Source organism: Polypterus senegalus, unplaced genomic scaffold (assembly GCF_016835505.1).
Source record: "Polypterus senegalus isolate Bchr_013 unplaced genomic scaffold, ASM1683550v1 scaffold_19, whole genome shotgun sequence".
NCBI lineage: Eukaryota > Metazoa > Chordata > Cladistia > Polypteriformes > Polypteridae > Polypterus > Polypterus senegalus.
The window spans coordinates 100,448-125,010 of record NW_024377211.1 but is presented as its reverse complement, the minus strand read 5'-3'; the positions used below and the strand labels follow the sequence as shown (position 1 = coordinate 125,010).

General features: G+C 39.9%; 2 protein-coding genes across 2 annotated transcripts in view; one reads left to right on the top strand and one right to left on the bottom strand.

The window, feature by feature from the left end:
- Positions 1-1,958: 1,958 nt before the first annotated feature.
- si:dkey-23a23.2 lies at positions 1,959-5,517 on the top strand. The gene is made up of 8 exons (XM_039742409.1): positions 1,959-2,238; positions 2,348-2,770; positions 2,861-3,005; positions 3,095-3,730; positions 3,815-3,951; positions 4,055-4,476; positions 4,600-4,818; positions 4,906-5,517. The coding sequence occupies exons 1-8, from the start codon at positions 2,216-2,218 to the stop codon at positions 5,250-5,252; spliced, it is 2,352 nt and encodes a 783-aa protein (XP_039598343.1). The 5' UTR covers positions 1,959-2,215; the 3' UTR covers positions 5,253-5,517.
- Positions 5,518-23,111: 17,594 nt separating this feature from the next.
- Positions 23,112-24,563, bottom strand: part of LOC120519259 (zinc finger protein 850-like) — a 101,767-nt gene continuing 100,315 nt past the window's right edge. Inside the window, exon 9 of the mRNA XM_039742408.1 lies at positions 23,112-23,666. The gene's annotated coding sequence lies outside the window, so the exon portion shown is untranslated. The remainder of the gene's footprint in view (positions 23,667-24,563) is intronic.

Genomic DNA, 24,563 nt, shown 5'->3' with positions numbered 1-24,563 from the left:
GGCTCACTCGGTGGTTTATTAGTTTACAGCCATTACCTGGCAGGAGAGATGCCATTCTCTTCTGTTTTTGGTATAGAGAATGCGTCACGGCATTGGATCAATGGATTGCGGAATACATCGGCAGGTACACCACTTTTTTACAGCCATTGGGTGCGCGTGGGAAGATGTGTTAAGGTGTGAAGGAGAAAAGGGAGATGGAATTAGTCTTGGCAGATATGGTAATGCAGCCTTTGGCACAGAGAGAGAGAGAGAGAGAAATTAATTACAATCGCCATGCTATCTGAAAATATAAGGATAGAAAATATCCAACAATGGAATGTTAATGTCTCTAAGCCATGGGTGGGGGTTGTGCTTTTGGAGACAGACAAAGAACTTTGGTTGTGAACATTGGGAAATTAACTTAAAATAAAAACTCCTCAACTTTGCCTGGTGTATTGCATCTTGTTTAAGCATCTACACCTCTCTTAATGCTTTATTACTGATTGTTCCATGTTTTAAAATGAAGAGGACATCAAGTCAGTACATTAACTATCATATAAAACTAACAGTGTAAGTACTCGGCACACTATAACAATAAGACAGTGCATGGTTCTCAAACTGTGGGGCGTGGGGGCGCGAAGTAACAAAAAGGGGGCGCGAAGATGTGAAAAAAAGAAAACACGAATCGCAAATATGAAAAATACATCTATTGAAACCAAAACAAATTAACTTAAACTACATTCTGATACTAGAAAAATAAATGTAGAGTTAGATAAATGTCGATGTATAATAAAATATGTATCGTTAATTTAAAAAGAACAAATTGCCATTAGTGGGCTCCTTTCAAAAAACCTTAGGGGGGCGCGATTAATTCGGGTCACAAATACGTAAAGGTTGAGAAACGCTGCAATAAGACAAAAAGTCTCAAAGGGAATATAAAACAAATTTGTGCAGAAAACATTTACATATTTACATAGACAGAGAAAAAACATAGTAAAGAGTATTTTTTGCCAATGATTTACTTGCCTCTCGTCTCCTTCCCTTCAATTATACAGTTGATGAGGTGTTGAGAGGCGCAGTTACCAGCATGTCAACGACTGTGAATAGCCTTTATCTGATCTACTGTTAAGTGCTGAATGGCGAGGGATTTTAACAGAATGACATCCTGACATCAACTAATTGGTTCTCTGTTTTATAAAATTAAATAATATTAAAACTAAGTTAGTTATTATATAGTCTGTTGGGCTTTATATCAGGTTTAAAGGATACTTCAGGAAGTATTCCAGATGGCTACCTGTTTAAAATGATGATGACCATCAACAATAATAATAAAACAATTTATTTATATTATGCCTTCCCTCATCTCAATGTGCTTTGTCAAGTCAGTACTTTAACTAAATGGGTTTCTTTTTAAAATATTATTCAAAATTAAGTGAGTTATACTGTGGTGGGCTGGATGAAGTTAGTTATACATATAGTCTGTCAAGTTTAATATGTGATTTGTAACTTTATCCTTAACAAGTCTTTGTCTTAAATCACAGTTGACAACTCCTCTCAGTAATAAGTTTTATCAAACATTACACACATCATGTAAAATCTAACAATTCATTTATTCATATTTATTACTCTATGATCATAAACTAATGGGTTGTTAAGGTTTATATTGTGTATAAAGTTTTATTAAGACTTCATCCCTAACATCCATCCATTCATTATCCAACCCTCTATATCCTAACTACAGGGTCACTGGGGTTAACTGGAGCCAATCCCAGCCAACACAGAGCGCAAGGCAGGAAACAAACCCTGGGCAGGGCGCCAGCCCACCGCAGATATAGTTTATACCTACTCTCAGTAATACGTTTTGATAAACGCTACACACATCATGTCAAATCTATTATCCACATTTGTTACAGTATGTATATAAAGTAATAGTTAAGGCTTATATTATTTACTGATGTTTTTATAAGATTTGATGTCATTTTTTTTTTTTATCATTGGAGTGTTGCACTTGAGGGGCGGTTCCCCTGAGGGGCGTATCACCTGAGGGGCGGTTCCTTTGAAGGGCGGTCCCCTGAGGGGCGTATCACCGGAGGGGCAGGGTTTGGACGGCCCCCTTAACTGTTATATAAACCCATCAGACAAAGTCAGTTTAAACAGAGCGCTTCAAACTGTCCCACTTGACAACCACGTCACTTTGACTTTCTTTGCGAGAGATTTTTGAAGGACTTCTTTCAGGATGGCTGAGTCTGCTGAGCAGAGGTAAGTAAAAATATTTTCCACTCTTTAAATTTAATGTGCTATTTGATCAATTTTGCAAAACAGATTGTGATGTTTTTGTTAGTTTTTTTTTTGTGCTTTTCCCCTGCAGTGGTCCCCAGCATCGCAACATTCTGCACTGCCTAATTTGCAAGAAGCCACAGAAGATGCTTTCTTTGCATCTCACTAGGACATGCATGAAGAAGAGCACACCAGAAGAGAAAGAAGCAGAGAGACAGAGGGCCAAGAAGTCATTCAGAGAGTGGGTTCAAAATGCCAGGACCTGGGATTTCCTGGACATCTTTTCAAAGCATCCCACAACATACACGGTCCTAGTCAAAGACCTGCTTGAGAGGGGTTTCTTTGTAAAAGACCTGCCCCTGGTTTTCCCTCCTCCTACTCCTTTGCAGGACCCTCTGTCTGATCCTTCAAAGGCCCCTCTGGCTGCTCCGTCGGTGTCCCCAGACAGCTCTGCTGAAGAAAGCTCCAGCAGTGATGAAAGTGTCGTAGCACAAGATGACCCCACTTGCCAAAGGTAGGTGACAAACTGAACCCCATTAACTTCTGTTAAAATTAAATACTTGTCTTCCAGATAACAATGTTTCTGAAATTTGATTTCTTTCAGACCACAGAAGGGCTTTTCCAGCACAGTAAAGGTGAAGATGCAGAAGCATGGTCTCCACCAGAAGTTTCCTCAAGAGTGTAGGTTAATTTCTGGATTTAAGGACCACTTAATTAACGTGCTCTGTGTCACCAACTGCCAACAGGAGGTGAGGTTTCACATTCAATTCATTTATGTTTCTTCCATTTAATACGTTCCCAGTGTTCCCTTGTACTGATTCATCCTTTGTTTCTTAAGGTGGACAATGTTTCCAGGTGGCTGAGATACATTCAGCCAGAAGCAGTTGAGCCAACGCTGGACTTTCTCCATGAGAAGGTCAAGGCCACAGACTTCCTCAAGGCACTGAAAGAGTCTCTGTGCTGTCTTTCAACCCGCTTGAACTACATAAAGAACATGATACGCTTTGTGAAATATGTCCAGGTTACCTTGGAATACTCAAAGGAAGACCCTCAGCTGAACCAACGCTGCAGAGATTACATCGATTGCTTAAAAGTGGCCAGAAAGCCCATTGCCAGGGAGTACAACATGGAGGAAGTGAGTAAAAAGTATACTCGGCTGAAGAAGGGCACTCGAAGTGTAAAAGACTGTCAGAAGGTGCTTAGTGTGGCGACACCTCGCTTTCTTGAGATCTTCAGACGTCTTTCGGTGGGCAAGGACATTGGAAAGCAGGAGAAGACCTTCTTCAAATACTACCTGGAGGCAAACATCATGCTGGGTCATTTCCAGCGTCCAGTAGTGGTGGAGGGGCTGAAAGTCAGTGATTGGCTGAACCGCCAGGATGCGCCCAACGGGAAAAAGGTGGTTGCTGTCAAAGACCACAACACAGCTGCCAATCACATTGCCACATTTGCCATTTCGTTGGAGGAAGAGGCTGTAAGTGTAACTGTGCATACATTGCTACCCTGAATGTCAGCTTGTCAGGCGGACAAGTAATCATTTCCTTTCTTTCTCTTGCAGTGGATGGACGTGTACTTCAAAGAGATCCGTCCTGTTTGGCAAAGCTGTGATGTTGATGATGAAGACAGGTTCTTCTTGTCTGCCACAGGAAGACCCATCAAGAGCAGCTCAAGCGACGTACAGCGCCTTCATGAAATGTATGGGATTTTGTTCTTGAATATTAAACAGCACCGTTATTTTTTTGCTTTCCTGTTTAAAACTTGTTTTGTAAACAGTGTCTGTGCACCTCATATTTTTCAGGTTCAACGTGGCCAATGTTACGAGCACTGAGGTCCGGAAAGCTTCAGAGATCCGCTTTTCCACTGAGCGAAAGCACCACTCGGCAAACTACCCGACACACGCCACGGAGGCTGCCGAGAGCGACTATCATGGCCGGGACCATGCATTAGTGGCCAACACAATCAGCCCGGTCCACTCTCACATCAGTTCATCCAGCTCCGAAGAGGAGGTCACTGAAGGCCGCAGTTCGAGCAGGACGGCTGTTCCCAAGCTAATCAGAGTGCATGCTGATTTTTCAGCTTTTGTCACTGTGTTCCCTGTCTCTAACGATGGCCTGCCTCCTACGAAGAAGATGAGGAAAGAGGCTGGCTTCGGTGAGGACCGCTTCTGTTACGACAAATGGAGAGCCAGCCAATACACGGAGAGACAGAAGTACATTTTGTGTGAGTATTGCACTCTCTGGTTGGAATGATCTTTGGGCTTTGTTGTGCAAGAATTCTGGTAAGTAGACAAAAAAAAAAAGAAATAGCCAATTAAAATGACGTCTTTTTCGGTCTCTCTTTCAGCTCTTTTCTGTCACAGCAAGCCAACCCTAGAGATGGTGAGAGAGAAGATTGAGAGGCAGGGATGGGAATCCAATTGCCCAAAGCCAGAGGAGATCATCAGCCTCTGGAAGCCAGCCTCAAAAACTGAAGTGCAAGAAGACCGCAAAATCGCCAGGACTGTGAAACATCAGAGATGGAGGGGGCTTCATATTAAAGATTTTGGAAGTGAGAGGGGATTAGGTAAGTAATTATTTTCTATTTCTGAAAAGAAAAATCACATTTTTCTTTGTGCTTTAACACGACTGATTTTTGTCATGTTTCTTTCAGGAGTGGTTGCGACCCGTCGATTCAGCATGGGCGACATAGTGTGTGACTACCACGGAAAGGTAGTCACAAAGGAGGAGGGCCAGAAACTGATCCACAGCTATGTTTTCTTTTTTAAATCTCGGGAGAAAGAGCTGGCTATTGACACTCAGACATTCCCATGCGAGTGTCATCCAGACATTGAGACCTTCGGTCGGCGAATAAACCGCTCCAGAAAGCAATACAACCTGAAGCCATTACATCGTGAGATTCTGGTTGATGGCATCATGACAGACACCATTTTATTGCAGGCCACAAAGGACATCGAGGTGGACGAAGAACTCATTTTGTTCTGGTGTTCTTTCTGTTAAGTATGAAAACTAATAGGTTTTACTTAGCCATATTCATGTTAGGTAGAATGCCCAGTGAGGGCTGGGTGGACTTTGGAACCTTGGACCTTGGAACTCCCATCGATTATTTATTTCTTTTCTGCAGCCTAACTGAAGCGTGTGACTTTTTTCTGTCCTCCCGGCCATCTGACCTCACATTGATTTGCTGTTGTTCTGTTCTCGAATGTTGTTCCCTAATCTTAACTGATTTTTTTCTTTTCTTGTAAGTTTCTTTTCTCACATTGTAAAGCACCTTGAGCTACGTGGTGGTTTGAAAATGTGCTTTAGATAATAATATAATATAAAAGGTGTTTTATGAATGCTTTTGTTAATGTTTATTTTTATACAGAAAATAACTTCATTTTATATTCATATAGATGACTTTTGTCTTTTTGTTATAGTGTGTTCACTGTTAGTTACACATATCCATTAATGTAATGACTTGAGGTTCCAGTCATTTTAAACAGAACAATCAGTAATAAAAGTACAACAAAAGTGTAACGTGCATAATGTAACGTGCCAGGTCAAGTTGAGGTTTAGTTCACAATGTTCATAAACAAATAACTCTCTATGTCTTTGTGATTCACACATTCTGGCCATGAGTCTTTGTGTGTTTTGAGTCACAGTGTGTGTGAATGCGTGACTAACAAACTGACACAACCCCAACCCAAGGGTCGATAGAGCATTAACACCTTGGGCAATGTCTCACTTCTACATTCAAATATAGCTCTCGACTCTTTGTATATGAAAATTGTCTCAATTGATCTTCCATTCATTTCAAAGTCTTCTGTGTACCTTAGAAGGAAAAATAAAGTTTTTAATTCATATTTAAGCTTGGCTTGAGGCTGCTTCTGTTTAATAACATTGTGGTACTGATGACACACAGTTTGAATTCAGGTTACAAGCAGGAGGCAGATGTGGTGTTTTTATATTTGGAGATATTTGTTTTTGTGCTGTGTCACATATACACACACATATATGTATATATTATATATAATATATAGATTTATATTATATTAGATAGATGGAGAGATAGATAGATATATATCTATCTACAGAGATAGATATTTCAATGTATGAGTCTCCAATATGTGAAACAAGACAATTTTCTAATGTATTTTTAGGGATTAAAAAAACACAAGGAAATGGTTAAAAAAATTTAAATATGCTGAAAGGAAGTACCTTTTTTAATGGCAATAGGACATTGTGTCAGGTAAAATGCTATCAATTATAGCAAAAATTATTTTCCTGACCAATTTTGTTTTACTCCCAAAGTCTACAAGTTTTTGTGCCCATTCTTCACTTGAAGGAAGTTTCACCACAAATGCATCCTCCACCTTCGATCTGGTAATTTGTGGCCACCCTACCAGAGTTCCCATCTATCAGGTCTGCATGTTTACTGGCACCTGGGCACAGACTGCCATTCTTTCAGATACAGTAATTTGTGGCAACCATGCCACTCTACAGATGTATAAGTTTTGTGAGTACACAGTGAGTTGGTACAGGGCTTTGTGCTCAGGAAAGGATGTCAGAAGTTTTGCAAAAATGAAAAGGAAATATTTAGATGCCAGGCCAGAGAATCTGCTTTGGGATGTGAATGAAAAGATGAACTCCATCAGTGTTGATATTAAAATCAGACACTTATGTGCTGTACTTACATGCCACAGAGGAGAAGGAAGAGTGAAATATTTTTAATATTTCTACTTACATGGTGGTCCAGATCTAACTATGCAAATCCAGATCGTCTGGATGACTTTGATTTATGTGGGAATGATTCCAGTTCGGCGCGAAGACGATTCTTCATGTCGGCAGTTTGCACATTTATTGATGGTCCAGGATTTTTTGGGTGATTTTCTGTGTAGTAAACTTAATAAGTTAAAGCATAATGAAAATTGCATAATTAGATCTGGACGACCTTATATATTTAGCTAATTCATGCAAGAGAGTGTGTTTTTAGCTTTCCTTCCTTTTTTCCCCAGTGTTCATTTCAGCATTTCCTGCGCTCTGCACTTTGTATGAATATATCTATATATTTACATTCTCTGTCTTGTGTTTTTTTTTAATTTAAAGAGTGTGATTAACTGTTGTGTGTATGTCCATTATGTAACTTATCGTTGGAAAGTCACCCAAACCAGAGTCAAATTCCTTGTGTGTGTGCACACTTGACCAATAAATCTGACTCTGATTCTGATTCTCCCTTCTGGATTCAGAGTGGAACCATTAACTTCACAGAGGTGTGAACTGCCTCTCGGGTCAGCCAGGATTAATCCAGGGGGCTGTTCACGCTCTTAACGAAACAATACAATAAAAAATCTATTTGATGAATAGTAAATTAAAGGCACATTTCCAGTCCTTGATCAGCCAGTTTTCTTCCTGGAGGGCCGTTCACACTTTTTTTGGTTTAGGATTATGGGTAACATGCACAGCCATTTCTAACAGCAGTAATGCTTGACTGAATTTGTAATAGCATAATATCTGTCTGAAAATAAAATAAGATCTGATTTGAACTGTAGTGTTTAGTGTATGTACAAGCGTGATGTTCACTTTTGAAATGACTGGCAAATCAATTGGGAGCTTTGTCATTATGTAAGAGATAGATAGATAGATAGATAGATCCTTATTTATCCCCAAGCTGACATTTGACTGTTCTTTAAATGAATGAATAAATTAAATAAATAAATATTTTTTTTAAATATTGAGGTTGGGGTGTGTGAGCAGGAGCAGATTATCATAAATAACGCAGGTTTTTATGACTACTCACGCACACGCCCAATTGGATCTGTCATCAATACGCGAATGAGCCGAGAGGGGACGTTTGCGCTTGCGTAGACAAGCGTTGGGAGAGAAGACTTCACTACCCATCAAAACTTGCAACAACGGCTCTCATTGACCAACATTTAGAAGCGCTAACCTCCCCGGCTCACTCGCCTATTGGTGACATTTTGAGTAAGTGTGGGCTGACTGTGAATGACATGCATTGTCTTGCAAACCCGCGTGATTTTTAAGGTAAGCTGCTGCCGCTCAAACACCCAAACTTGAACCACGTTCTTTCAAATACCACGATAACAATGTAGTCCTGGTTACTGTTGAGAGACGGTGTCACCACAGGAACACGACGCAAAACAGAGGTTAGTGCTGGCTAGTTTAGGTGTAGGTGAGAGTTGTGCTGTGCAAGTTGCAGTCAGTATTGTAGAGTGTAGGTCAATGTATGCTGGCGAGAGAGTCACCGTCATAGTTTAACAACGTGAAAGGTGGGATTTTAGTCCGGGATATAAAAGGTACACCAAGAAAACAAGTGAGAAAAACCAAATTTAGTGTAACGAGATGCCTATGCGAAGACAGCAGTATTGGTGGGCAGAAGTGTTTGTCAGACGGCAGCCACCCACCAAGGTGCGAAAAGGGCGCACGGGGCAGCTGGAGGACCCGAGGTGATGAAAGGGCTGATTAATACTCTTTTCGCAACAGGAAACATGTTTATGTCGGATAATCGAGGTTAAGGTTGCTTTTCCATAAAGAGTCTAACAGAAGAAGGTCGCAGGTCTCGAAATTTCGCGGACATCCTAGAAGGAACACTATTACGTTAAACATGAACACTACACAAGATTATAAACTGTTATACCTGCCTTGCATTTTTTTTACTTGCACTGCGTTTTTATTGCTCTTTAATATTGTTTTTATCAGTATGCTGCTGCTGGAGTATGTGAATTTCTCCTTGGGGATCAATAAAGTATCTATCTATCTATCTATCTATCTAATTCGGTGACGCGATTCATGATTGTTCCTTGTAACCGAGACACTTTGACTGTTGTAAGTTTAGGTGTATAAATTGTTCAACTGTGCTTGAGCAAATGATGAGCAGAATTGGTAACAAACATGACTACGATAAAATAGCAGTTTCCTTCATCTTTTGACGTTTGTTTTATGAATTCAGTTGCTCTAATTTCAGGGTTGAATGCTATTCTGACAAAAGAAGAAGAGAGGGTGCAAGAATAGCTTCAGTCCTGGCCAAGATGGAAGGTGATGCAAGACACTCAAGAACGACATGGTACACTGGAACCGTGAAGGGTATGACGCATTGAATTTTCATGATAAGATGCAGAACACTTTTTTATTTTCTTTGCATGGAAGCCTCAACTGTATCACACAATACTGTTTCCCCTGCATTCTCCATATTAGTGACACCAATAAGACAAATTGTTACTCACAGTTACTCTCATTTGAATTCTTTTTTCTTTACTGTATGTTTTCACCCTTCCCTTCTCCTTCAGCACACCCTGAGTGACTGCTATTGCTCTTCAGTTTGTTTGGCGCTCCTCTGTACACCCAGCTCAGGACTTTACTGATAGTACTCAGGAATGTTTCTCTAATTGAATGGAGAGACTCGCTGCATGAAAGCTGGAAGATTCACTTGCATAAGACTGATACTATGAAGGCTCGTTTCAAAGAATCTGGAAATTTCTTTTGTTTGAATACACGTAATGAAAGGTTGGAGATATGATCAGATTCCTATTTAGATCCACGTTCAAATAATGTCAAGGTATGTGAGAAAACTTTCCAAACTGTGACCACTTAATTAGATATGACCACAGAGATATTAATGGAGACGGGACAAAAATATCATAACAGATATATGTACGTTGACATTTTAGCATTGGCAAGGCTTCAGTCTGGCAATTGTATGTTTTCACAGTGATGGAGGCTCAGAGTATTCAGCCAATCAATATTTGCATTACATATTTCTATCAGTATATAGTAAATGAAAAGGAAAAATAGTGATAATTTCACCAATAAGACAGATTATGATCGTTATGAAGGCAGTCAAAGAACTTGACAGTCATGACACCTTATCCCTTTTGAGTGACTGCTATTGCTCTTCAGTTTGTTTGGCGCTCCTCTGTACACCCAGCTCAGGACTTTACTGATAGTAGACCTTTTTACATCAGTGGTGGGCACAAGTGCTTTCTCTGTGTGCTGTTTGGCTCTTATAGAGCTTGATTTGTGAATTATTGTATATTTGCTCTTTAAATTGTAATTGCAACTTTGCAGTCAATTTTGAGATTATTTTTTAATGGAATAATAATTTATTATGTTCACATGGAAACAGGAGGAACAATAGTGTGAATGGATGTGGTTCTTCTGTGAAATGTAAGAGAAACCTTCATGGTGAATGTTTTGTCTTCTGCAGTACTTGACATGGAGCAGAGACTCGCATGCATCAATGAAGAAGACTGTGAATGGGATTTTCTCCACCTTGCATAAGATGATAGCTGCATGAAGGAGGGGCTACGTTTTCTAAAGAGGAGGATTCTGGAAATTTCTCTGTTAGTGTTGGAATACAAAACCGTCAACCTGGAAACGGTTTTAAGGAGGATATGATGTCAGAGAATTACTCTAATTTACAGACCTGTCCAGCAGTTCAAATCCAGATGGTTTATACAAGGTATGGTGAGAAGAAGCAATCCTTTCCAGAAAAGCATGGTGACCACTTGAATTTAGAGTTGCTTGAGTTTGAGGATAAAACCACAGAGGATAATTGTAATGGAGAACGAGGGACAGAAAAAAAATATCAATACACCAGCATCCAATATGTAAGCAGAATTGTACATTTAGCATACATTTTTTGGCCAAGGCAGTTCCAAGGTCTGGGCACATTGTTGTGTATGTTATAATATATTATTATATTGGAAAGGTTAAGGGAATTGTTTAGGAACAGCCAGTGAGTCGGAGGCAGTCTATGAAGTGACTCTCTTAAGCTCTGAATTTCAATATTTTGGCCATAATGACATATTTTCTGCCTAATTTCAGTATATTGGAAGTAAAAATAGAAAAGGAAAAATAGAAATGATTTAAATTTCCACCGCTACATATAATTGACTGTATCATAATCAGTCTTTGAAGGAGTCAAAAAGAACATTGGAACAGATCATATGACACCTTATCTTTAAATAATGTATTCATAAATGATTGGACTCAAGGAGAGCAATTAACAAAACCTGATTAGAAATATAGCAACTACATCAAAATATAATTTAAAACTTAACAAAAAATGAATTAATATGTCAGCAAGATATCTTTCAAAACAATCTGGTTAAAACTACTAAGAAGTGTGCGCTGAGCAGTGAAGAGGAGACTCTGTGCTGCAGGTGTGACAGGGTGGATGGCAGTAAGAGCGCCATTCCCTAAAGCACAAAGTAGGGACAGGGGATGAAAAACAAACTTTGGTCTATGAGCGTTCATGTTGTTGGCTGATTTGTTGTTACTTTAAGTTTAATTGCTTTATCACTTGTTAACCTTTTATTGTAAATGTATGAGTTATTACATCTTTTCCTTTGTGGTGTAATAAATAACGAGTCCTCAAAATAGAAAAAGTTTTGGGGTTTTATCCCCGTATATTGTCGTCCAGACAAAATGAAAAGAATGATCCAAATATGACTTTTTTCCAGTACACAAATGAATGAAATGCTGTAACAAAATGGCGTTTATATAGAGGATGGGATGATGGGAGGAAGTGGTTGGCAGGAAGTGACGTTTGGAGGCGGGACCACGGAACCAACGTCACCAGGAGCAGACTGAAGTAATCGAGTCATCAGAGGGAAACCGGAAGTGACGTCATCGCGGCCATTTTGGATTTGTGATTTTGAGACTGTTTTACTTGTCTTCCGGTTTTCTGTAGACAGAAAGAGAGTCAGGTAAGCACCACGTGATAAACCCTTGTCTTGCGAGATTTCACTCACCTTTAGGCTCTTTGACTGCCTCCAACTCGCACGTGTGTGACAGTGGCAATGAACTTTTGTTACCAGTTCTACTACAGTTGCCGAACAACGAGGCCCTGGCCTAATGTTACTCGATTATGTTTAACTCTTCTTATAAAAGTGTCTGCCCAGCAAATAAATGGAAAAGTAACTGAAATACCAGCTGTGGGCTACTGCAGACTTTATAATGAAGTGTCTTCTTCACAGTACAAACTGAGACCTGCTTCTTTCGACGTGCACTGGTAAGATGTGCTTGAAGCTGCTGTGCTGTGAAGCCCCTATCATGCAAGTTGGCGACCCTCAGAAGCCTTGGTAAACATTATCTGAGACCTCAAATATCCTGGGGTGCCCAAACTTTTGCATGATACTCTTTTCCTCTTTTCACTGTACAGTTGTAGAAAGCAAAAACAATACACTACTCTTGTATTAAATGCTGAAAAGAACTGTCATTTTTCTCCCTTTTGGTGATCAGTACATCTTCTACTCACACAACTATTCACAGTAACACATTTTAAGCAAAGGGGGTTTAAACTTTTGCATTCCACGGTGTATAGATTTGTTGTAAAGTTTTTAATTTCCCCTTGGAGACAAATAAGGTACTATCTATTAATCTATATATACATGCGACTGCTAAGTGATGAAGTCGTCTCCAGCAAAGGGGTTTAAACTTTTGCATTCCACGGTGTACTTGGCGCCACTTGGCCCAGATTTGTTGTAAAGTTTTGAACAGGAGCGGCGATAATTTCCCATGCTGGTGACGCTATGTACAGGAGCTTGACCCAGTTGGAGACAAATAAGGTACTATCTATTAATCTATATATACATGCGACTGCTAAGTGATGAAGTCGTCTCCAAGTTGATGCAAGAGTCAGTGTTGTTACATTACATTAACAATTGAAATTTTCAGTAATTTCATAAGAAAGTGTTGACTATCATATTTAAATGACAAATAAAATGTAGAATACTATGTCACTTTATTTCTAGCATCCACCCGTTTTCTGTACTTATTGGAGAAAACCAGATATTGCAACTCTTATAGCATCAATGTGTTAATGATTATTTTTGGGCATTAACATTGTCACAGGATGAAATTGAATAGCAGGAACAACAAACATGATGTTCCTGAAAATGGAAATAAGGAATTATAAAATTTTTAAATTGAGGAAGGAAACAGGGAGCATTCATTTAGAGTCGTGGCTTTGCTCTCTGTGACTCTGTCTAAGTCTCGTGACACTTTTATAAAGTCCCCTCAGAGGTTAAATCAGTTTAATCCTTGAACTCTAATGGGGTCTTCAGACCCTAGGGACTGTCACTCTGCTCCCATATATCATAAGTGCCTTGTTACTTGTGTTGATGCTTCAAGCTTAGCCTCCTTGTCATTTTTGTATCTTACACGATCCTATTATATCTTTTAGTAGCTGCATTGGAATTAAAAACAAGCGGTTTTGAGGATGGTTCCAGCCTTAAGTCCAAAGCTACTGAGATAGACTCCAGTCCACTGTGACCTAGTATCAGATAAAGTGGGTTTAGTGATTGACCTTGTGATGCGTGAGTCGCTGCCTCGCACCCAAAAGATGAGGCTGTGTCTTAGGAGTTTAGGAAAACCAGCTTTATTCAACTTGAAACTGGAACACCAAGGTTATTTATTGCAGCAGGAGATACCCAGCAAACTAGCACAAATTCCTCTTATTGACCAACATTTAGGGAAAAAAAAAACATGTTTTTGGGTATCTAGTACTGTCTAAATGTACATTATGTATATATGCAATAGATACATTTTATTAATACAGCAGTTTTCTTTCTAAATGTTGGTCAATGAGAGCTGTTGTTGCAAGTTATGATGGATGATGAAGTCTTCTGTCCCAGTGCTTTCCTATGTAGGCGCTAATGTCCTCCGCTCATCGCTTATCGATGACAGTTCCAAATGGGCATGTGTAAGTTTTCACTGAGAAGCAGACTATGAATGAGGTATCCATCGCCAACTTTCTGCAGAGTTGATAGTTACAGACCTCAAAGTTCAACAACAGTGCACAGAGAGAGAGAGCTTCATGGAGTGGGTTTCTATGGCAAAGCAGCTGCATCCAAGCCTTACATTACCAAGTGCAATCCAAAGCGTCAGATGCAGTGGTGTAAAGCCCACCCCACTGGACTCTAGAACAGTGCAGACGTGTCCTCTGGAGTGACAAATCACTCAATCTGATGGACGAGTCTGGGTTTGGAGTTTGCCAGGAGAGCGGTACTTGCCGGACTGTATTGTGCCAAGTGTAAACATTGGTGGAGGGGTGGATTATAGTGTGGGGTTGTTTGTCAGGGGTTGGGTTTGGCCCCCTTAGTTCCAGTGAAAGGAACTCTTGATGCTTCCATTTTGGACAATTTCATGCTTCCAACTTTGTGGGTACAGTTTGAGGATGGCCCCTTCCTGTTCCAACATGACTGCACACACACAAGTGCACAAAGCAAGGTCTGTAAAGAAATGGATGAGCGAGTTTGGTGTGAAGGAACTTGACTGGCCTACACAGAGCCCTGACCTCAACTCGATAGAACACCTTTGGGATGAATTAGAGCGGAGACCGAGTGAGCCAGGCCTTCTCTAACCCTAACCCTCACAAATGCTCTGAATGGTCACACATTCCCCTAAACACACTCCTACACCTTCTAGAAAGGCTTCCCAGAAGAGCTGAAGCGGTTAGAGCTGCAAAGGGTGGACCAACTCCACACTAAAGCCTATATGTTAAGAATGGCATGTCATTAAAGTTCATGTGTTTGTAAAGGCAGGCGTCCCAATACGTTTGGCAATAGAGTATATCTGTCTTCCATTCCATTCCAGAATTTCTAGGGTTTCGTTAACTTTTCAATTTCTTTTCAGCTTCCATATGTGAAAAACTTGCAAGAAAAAAAATTAAAGCAAAAAGGTTAAGGGTGCAAAGATCTGCCAGATATAACGGCCCCTTTACCATTAAAATATGCAACAGTAATAATATCATTAGTTTAAAAAATAATTAAACAAAAGTAATATGTTAAGGTATAATTTGGGACAAGTGTTCAGGAGATTTGTGATCTATAAAGCATCAAAAAAAAAAAAAAACGGCTTTCAAGACACCTTATCACCTTAACAAACTGGCACTTTCTTAGAAGAAGTAGAACTTAAAAATGGAGAAAATGAAGTATGGTACAATTGGAAATTACTAAGAAAAATACACTGAAGAAAAATGGGGAATTTGGATTAAGGAAATATCAAGTGAAGAGAAAGCATGGAAAACTGTATCAAAGAAAGAGCACTGGAAGCTATGCATATCATTCTAAACGCTGAGCAAAACTGGTTCAAAAGAAAAGTAAGGAGGGGTGGCAGGTGCCCAAGATGAAGAGCTTTTAATGCAGACTGAAATGGCCGAACTATGGAAATGCAGTTTTGATACCAAGGTGTGGCGGAGAATACAAAAAGATTTCCCAGGAATAAAACTAAAGAAAAACACTTTATGGTAAGTTTGAGGAAATGATATCAGAAAATGAGAAGTTTAAAAACTAGGTGAAAATTAATATAATGTACAATATGTGGAAAGCAAGAAGCCTAGTGACGTGTCATAGGAAATGTCTTCAGCATTAAATATTTTGCAGAATGTACAGAGGAAAAATAAAAGAAAACGAAGACTTGAAAGAAAAGTAAAAAGGTAAGGCAAATGCATTGGAACTCTGCTCATTTCCTTTTTAATGATTTCAGCTGTTGTCCTGTAAATATTCTGTATTTTTAAAGTATAAATTGAGTGTTTAATTTTTTAATGGTCAGTCAATTAAACCTTTCTTTCTTGGGAAATAATACACTGCAGGAAATGAGGAAAAGAAAACTGAAAGACTGAAAAAAAGTTTTTTTTAAGATTCATATTTTAAATGTATGGAAATACAAAATAAAAAATTGTTTTCTAACCTGCTTAGTCCTGAACAGAGTCAAAGGGGGTGCTGGAGCCTATCCCTAAAATAAAAAGTAATTAGTACCATGAAATAACTACATCTGCTTCTTCTTTCGGCTGCTCCCGTCAGGGGTCGCCACAGCGGATCATCTTCTTCCATATCTTTCTGTCCTCTGCATCTTGTTCTGTCACACCCACCACCTGCATGTCATCTCTCATCACATTCATAAACCTTCTCTTAGGCCTTCCTCTTTTCCTCTTCCCTGGTGACTCTATCCTTAGCATCCTTTTCCCAATACATTCAGCATCTCTCCTCTGCACATGTCCAAACCAATGCAATCAAGCCTTTCTGAGTTTGTCTCCCAACCGTCCAACTTAACCTGACCCTCTAATGTACTCATTTCTAATCCTGTCCATCCTCATCACACCCAATGCAAATCTTAGCATCTTTAACTCTGCCACCTCCACCTCTGTCTCCTGCTTTGTGGTCAGTGTCTCTGTCTCCACCCCATATAACATAGCTGGTCTCACTACCGTCCTGTAGACCTTCCCTTTCACTCTTGCTGATACCCATCTGTCACAAATCACTTCTGACGCTCTACTCCACCCATTCATTCCTCTCCTCTCCTGAGCATATCTCCATAAAATGCATAAAACACATTCCCCTTTCAAATCCATCATCACTATCAAAGTCCCAATGTCATATGTCGTGCTGTTTTCACATAGACGAGAAAGAAGGAGGAACTCTGAACAAGAATTTATCGCAATTCAATGACAATATATAATGTCAACTGAAACAATATCCATAGTCTTTTTAGTTTGTTGATATGTATGGGGTTTGTTTTCTTTCTAGCTGGGTTTCTGCACTGACCATCACAGTCTCTGCTGGACTTTCTTTGCGTGTCTGGGTTTCAGCATGGGACTTGTTACAGGCAGGGTGTTTGAGAACACGGCCCATCAGGAACTCAGCTGGTGAGAAACCTCACCCTATCGTTGGGGTGTTTCTCAGACTAAGTAATGCGAGATGTGCATCTGTGTTGGTCTGGAAAGCCTTCTGAAGCATTACTGTAATTGTCTTTATTGCTCTCTCTGCCATACCGTTTGACTGAGGATATCCAAGTCTCAGAAACTTCCATATTATATCCCTGTCTTATGCAAACTCCCGCACCTCTGCAATGGCAAAAGGAACGTGGTCGCTAATCACTTCCGTAGGAATTCCAATGCTTTGAAAACACAGCTTTCAGTTTTGCAATCACCATTTGTGCTGTTTTGTCCCTAATCTGCTGTACATCTGGGTATTTAGAAAAATAATCTACTGTGAGGAGAAATGACTGATCTTGTAGCTCAAAGATGTCGACACCAACTTTGTACCATTCAGATAAGTTGTGTGTTTTTTTTAGGGCTTCTCTTTGATTTCTTGGGAGATGTTGTTGAGAAGCACTACATTTTTCCATCATTTGTTCTATATCGGTGGACATGACAGGCCAGTACATGTACTTTGCGTGCTTGTTCTTTGAATACCTTGAAGAGCAATGTATAAGTACAATATATTACAATAAGTATAAGTTATAAGTATAAGTAAAGTATAATTTATCCAGGATCACTGATCTAATTCTGGTAGAGATGATGATTCTGTCCCCCAACATAAAGACGTGATCTTTAGGCTGTCTCTGATCTGCCAGTATACTTGCAGTGCCACGTCTACATGTTTTCTGTGCTTTGTCCACCGGTTCTTGTGCTTAGTGTGTTGAATCCTTTACTGATGCTTCCAGAATGAACAGAGAACAGCACATGGTGTCAGGAGTGGGATTCAATGTGAGGCAAGTGACTAACTCACAAAGTCTCTTGATTTATTAATAAACCTGAATCAGAACATCTACAAAAGATGTGTGTCTTTATTACTCCCAGTTGCTATCTGCTTCTTTTGCTCCCCCTACTGTTTATATATTTACCTTGCCTACACAGTTCATAACGACTTTATTTAAAATCTTAATTCATAGCCTACTATACACCACTAATGGACAGTTCTGGAGCAAAACAGCATGTGTAGAATGTGGCCCAGCTAAATATCTGACAGTGTACAGTCATGGCCAAAAGTTTTGAGAATGACACAAGTGTTGGTTTTCACAAAGTTTGCTGCTTCAGTGTTTTTAGATCTTTTTGTCAGATGTTTCTGTGGTATACTGAGGTATAATTACAAGCATTTCATAAGTTTCAAAGCCTTTTATTGACAATCACAATAAGTTTATGCAGAGAGTCCATATTTGTAGTGTTGGCCCTTCTTTCTTTTTCAAGACCTTTTTCAATAACCTGGTAGGGAAAGGCTATCCGTGCCAGGCTGTGTACTGCTGTACACCTAAAGCAACTGTCCGTTTCTGTCCACTGATGCCAGTCCATCAAAGGCCTATTACTATCATGTTACCCTTACTTACATACCACTGGAACGTGAATGGAAGAAAATTGGAGACCTAGCAATCTATCTATCTATCTATCTATCTATCTATCTATCTATCTATCTATCGTATAGTGCCTATCTATCTATCTATCTATCTATCTATCTATCTATCTATCTAATTTCTATCTATCTATCTATCTATCTATCTATCTATCTATCTATATAGTGCCTATCTATCTATCTATCTATCTATCTTTCTATCTATCTATCTATCTATCTATCTATCTATCTATCTAACAGGGCAAATTCCACACAAATAATGACTGTCTAAGAGTTCAGCCACTGTGCCAGGTGTCCCCAAAATAATAATAGTTTTTATTTAGCTTTAAACAGGTTTGAGATTGTTACATTGTTACGTTTTCCTTAATCATACTGGATATCATTAAGTTTCATGTCTTTTTTCAGTTTTGTTTAATTCATTCTGTTCTTCTTTAGAAGCCAAAATCTGTTTCCATGTGTTATAGTTCAAAGCAATATGTCATGCTCAGTAAATAATGTTAAAACTGACATGCAATGTGTACCTTGAAATATAAACAATACGCACACATAACAAGACATATTGTTACTACAGAGGTTGTTGTGGTGCTTACATGATTGCACTTAAGGCTCCTTTCGTGTTTGTATCTTTGGCAGGCTTGAAAGCCTGGAGTCCGTGTGGACAGGTCTCTTATCAGCTTTGCACATCTGGACCCTGACATGTTTCTCTGTTATTCTTGGCAAAACTGCCTGAACTCTGTCAGGTTAATGGGGATTGTGAGTGAACAGACTTTTGGAAATCCAGCCAAAAATGTTCAGTTGGACTGATATCTGGGGCCTCATTTATAAAAAAAAAAAAAAAATTGCATGGATTTGATTGTGAAAATAAGCGCACATCAAAAAAAACAGGAAAATGTTTACGGCAAAAAAAAGTCAGATTTATAAAACTTGGTGTAAGCACATTTCCGTGCAATTTACTTTTTATAAATCTCAGTCGTTTTGTACATTTGTGTTTGTGAATGCGCCTCAAACCCGCCCAGTTCCACCTGAACTAACCATATATGGACTATGCTAATCACCCTCATACATATGCAATCAAAATGCTGAGGACCTTCATTGGCTGGTACTGAATCCACATGACGCATCCAGTAGCGTGAGATAGAAATGTGTATCTCTAAATTAGAGGGCATGCAAAGAAAATCTAGCTGGTGCCCTAAGCGCAGGTATCGGCAACAAGCGCAAATACGTTGAATTACATGAGCGCCAGCTGCACCATGCGTGAAATTAAAAAAAAAAGTTCCCATCTCTTGTGACGAAGCAGATCGCTAGTCGCCGGTGTTTTGTGCGGTATTATGCAGTCCTGACGATTGTCAGTCTTATCTTGGCATCACGGATGACTTGCATGTTAACAGAATTTACCCGCTTACAGTTCACGAAAGCGGCTTCAATCTTGCTAGTTGACCTTATTGCAATATGAGTGCAATAAAGTGCTCCAAATACATTCGTAAAGTTTTACACAAGTGCAACTTGCCTTTTTTGTGTTGGTAACAATATGTTATGTGTATATACACCCGCACCATACGAAAACTGGATGAAGCACTTTGTCGGTCGGTGTTAAGGCACCCAGCACATTGGACATGGCGAGGTGAAGCTTGGCTGAAGTATTCCTCACCTATTACTCAGTTCACTGGGAAGTGAAAACAGACAGTCTAAAGTGATGGACTGCCTCAGTGCAGGTACTAGTACATCACAGTCATCATTTTTGAGGTGTGAAATGTGTGTTGATGTGACGAACATCATAATAACAGATGGGTGATATGTTTCATTATGCTTGTAAGCTGCCATTTATCTGATTTGATCAAAGGTGTCGTCATTTCCCAAGGTCTCTAAAATTTTGCATACGCGTGAGTCACAGTTGCTGTACCGTTCTGCATGTTTCTTCATCAAGTGTTCCTTTATAAATCCTGATGTTTTTGCAGGAAGCTGCGTACACACATTTTGAGCCTTTATTTTTGTTTGTGTTTAAACTTAATAAACAAGGCCGCAGGACGTAAGCATTGCTGATTTTATACCTTTTCTGTGTAGCTTTGGCTTTAGGCTCGGGGTCATCATCCTACTGGAAAATCAGCCTTCTCCCTGAGATGCAGGTTTCTTACAGACTGTATCCGGAAACCCCTTGTATTTTGCTGCATTCATTTTGCCCTCACAATATTTACCCTAACAACTGAAGCACTTGTTTGTCCTCTCGCTTTCATTCTCACTTGGTCGTTTGGATCCCATCTCAGATGAATGACACCACACCTGAAGTTATGATGAAACGGGGAGGCTGAATCTTTTCCATGCTTTCCAAGAGCAAGTTTTTGGAATAATTCTTCTTCTTCTTCTGGGTTGCCACAGTGGATCATCTTCTTCCATATCTTCCTGTCTTCTCCATCATCTTGTTCTGTTACACCCATCACCTGCATGTCCTCTCTCACCACATCCATAAACCTTCTTTTAGGCCTTCCTCTTGCCTGGCAGCTCTATCCTATTTCTCATAAATTAGGAACAATTTACAGAATGTCATCCATTTTATTTCAGCAGGCACACATATTTATGTCCTGAGTTTGGCGGAAGTAGTGATAAAATAAATCTAATATTAAAGAAAAACTCAAAAAAGGAATAATTACTGCGAACTGAGACACCGAGAGAGGTGGAATAAATGTTTTCTTAAAGAGTTTAAAAAAATCCATTAAGCTTTGCTGGGTCACTTAAGAAAACTATGCTTTAGTAAGAGTAGTAATTGATTCAGTGTTAGCATACAAATTGTATAATTTGAAAATCAAACGATTTTTATTTCCTTGACAAAGGTGAATGTTAAACTGATGCCAACTGCCACTGCATTGTTTGAAAGCTGATCTGCAGAAGTTTAAATCTGTTTCAAAATGGTCTGTTCCTGCCCTGCACCCGGCACCGGTGGGATAGGCTGCAGCCCCCCACAGGCCTCAAGTGGAGTAAGAAGGCTTGACAGTGCTATGTTATGATATGCGATGATACCTCCTGAAGAAGAATTTGTGCACAAATCAAAAACGGGTTCTCCAAGCACAGCGCCATTCTAACTCTGGTTAATTTTAAGGAATGCTTACTTCCTCCCTTCATTTGGACTCCAAATTGAACTGAATATTTAGTTGCTTCAATATCCATCCATCCAACCCGCTACATCCTAAAAAGGGTCATGGGAGCCAATCCCAGCCAACACAGGGCGCAAGGCAGGAAACAAACCTCGGGCAGGGCGCCAGCCCACCTCAGGGCACACATACACCCACACCATATCAAAATGTCCATTTTTACACAGTGCACAGCTCAGTCAGTCAGTGTCCAACCCGCTATATCCTAACAGAGGGTCATGGGGGTCTGCTGGAGCCAATCCCAGCCAACACAGGGTGCAAGGCAGGAACAAGACCCCGGGCAGGATGCCAGCCCACCACAGGGCACACACCAAGCACAATTTAGAATCGCCAATCCACCTAACCTGCATGTCTTTGGACTGTGGGAGGAAACCCACGCAGACAACATGCAAACTCCACGCAGGAAAGCGAGCCCGGGTCTCCTAACTGCGAGGCAGCAGTGCTACCCACTGCGCCACCGTGCCACCCTGCTTCAATATATAATATGTTATTAAAGAAATCCATCCATTCTCTAACCCGCTGAATCCGAATACAGGGTCACGGGGGTCTGCTGGAGCCAATCCCAGCCAACACAGGGCACAAGGCAGGAACCAATCCTGGGCAGGGTGCCAACCCACCGCAGGACACACACAAACACACCCACACACCAAGCACACACTAGGGCCAATTTAGAATCACCAATGCACCTAACCTGCATGTCTTTGGATTGTGGGAGGAAACCGGAGCGCCCGGAGGAAACCCACGCAGACACGGGGAGAACATGCAAACTCCACGCAGGAAAGCGAGCCCGGGTCTCCTAACTGCGAGGCAGCAGTGCTACCCACTGCGCCACCATGCCACCCTGCTTCAATATATAATATGTTATTAAAGAAATCCCCTTTCAAATTGTATTCACTTTTATTTAGAGATTTAGGAGTTTTATTCATATAACGGATTATATTTGGGAAAAAGATTCAGCTGCCTCTACACAGCCGTACTATGGTTCACTTTATGGTTCCATTTTTCCGAAAGGAGAATTGCATTCTCTCCATTTATAATTTTCTTACAATGTATTGTTAAACTGTTAAGTTGTTAACTTTCAGATTAAAACCTAAAATCTCAGTTTCTTAGTAAAGATAAAGCTAACTTCAATACACTCCTGAAGTAAAACGAAGCATCAGTTAATGCTGTAAATAACACAAGTCTTTCGACAATGGCCTCCTCAAGCATTATGTGAAATGGAATGGCTGCCCTTTGAGACATTTGCAAACTTTGCTTTGACACATATGTGTGACACACGTAGTAAAATTCTAGTTATGCCACCAACTGTAGTCTGGTCATAATAATTTGACGGGATACTACTTCATTACTGAGAAATAGAATTCGATTGTCCACAACTGCCTTCAATGTACAAATTTCTTAAACTCTTTTTCTTTTAAATTACAAACACCGGGACCCATCTAAAAATTCAATACACGATACCATCCACCGGTATTAATCTTCTGATATGCAGTGCCCTCCATAATGTTTGAGATAAAGACACATTTTTCTTTGATTGACTCCTCTGCTCCACGGTTTAAATTACAAATCAAACAGTTCAGATGTGATTAAAGTGCACAATACAGACTTTTAAGTTAAGGGTATTTGTATACATTTTGGTCACAACATGTAGAAATGACAGCACTTTATACACAGTCCCCCATTTCAGGGCACCATAATGTTGGGGATGTTTGGTGTCAAAGGTGCTTGTGATTCTTCAGGTCGGGTTCATTGCTTCATAAGATACCTCAGCCTGTTTCTACCCTTTGGTGTCTGTAGCTGCCATTGTTCAACACAAGGACCAGAGCTGTTCCAGAGAAAGTCAAAGAAGCCATTTTGAGGCTGGAAAACAGGAGTAGAACCACCAGAGACATTAGTAAAACTTTAGGATGACCAAAATCAACTGTCTGGAATATCATTAAGAAGAAAGAACACACTGGTGAGCTCTATAATCACAAAGGGACTGGTAGGCCAAGGAAGACCTCCAAAGTTAATGACAGACGAATCCTCACTATAGTAAAGGAAAAGCCCCAAACACCTGTCCGACAGATCATACACAGTCTTCAGGAGGCAGATATGTGCATGTCAGAGATGACTTCATGAATAGAAGTACAGACGTCACACTGTAAGACACAAACCACTAGTTAGCCACAAAACCAGGATGGACAGATTACAGTTTGAGATAAAGGACTTAAAAGAGCCTGCAGAATTCTGGAAAAAAGTCTTGTGGATAAATGAGACAAATCCCTCCTTGATGGCTATACTTACCCTCCACTCTTCTGGGAAGGCCTTCAATGACATCTTGGATTGTGTCTGGGGGAATCTGTGTCCATTCATTAAAATGAGCATTGGGTACTGATGTTGGATGAGAAGATCTTGCTCACAATTGGCATTGTAATCCATCTCAAAAGTATTCATTTTTTATAACTTCATTTTAATCTTAATTTAACTTAATCCTGATACTCTGTATGTTCAATTCATCATAACAACTATTCATGGTGGCTCTAAAATCCATACTGACCCCTACTCTCTTTTCTGTTTCTTTTTCCGGTTTCTTTGTGGTGGTGGCCTGCGCCACCTCCACCTACTCTAAGCTTCATGATTCTCCAACAATGATGGACGGATTAAAAGGCAGAAGTCTACGTGACCATCATCATCATCAAGCCCTTCCGTGAGAATCCTAAATCCAAAGAGGACTGTTTCATTTATGTTAGGTAGAATGCCCAGAGGGGACTGGGCGGTCTCATGGTCTGGAATCGTACAGATTTTATTTTTTCTCCAGCCGTCTGGAGTTTTTTTTGTGTTTTCTGTCCCCCCTGGCCATTGAACCTTACTCTTATTCAATGTTAATTAATGTTGATTTATTTTATTTTATAAATTGTGTCTTTCATTTTTCTATTCTTTAATATGTAAAGCACTTTGAGCTACTGTTTGTATGAAAATGTGCTATATAAATAAATGTTGTTGTTGTATCTGGGTTGAGTTTAGGACTCTATGTTGGTCCCTTGAGTACCTGCATG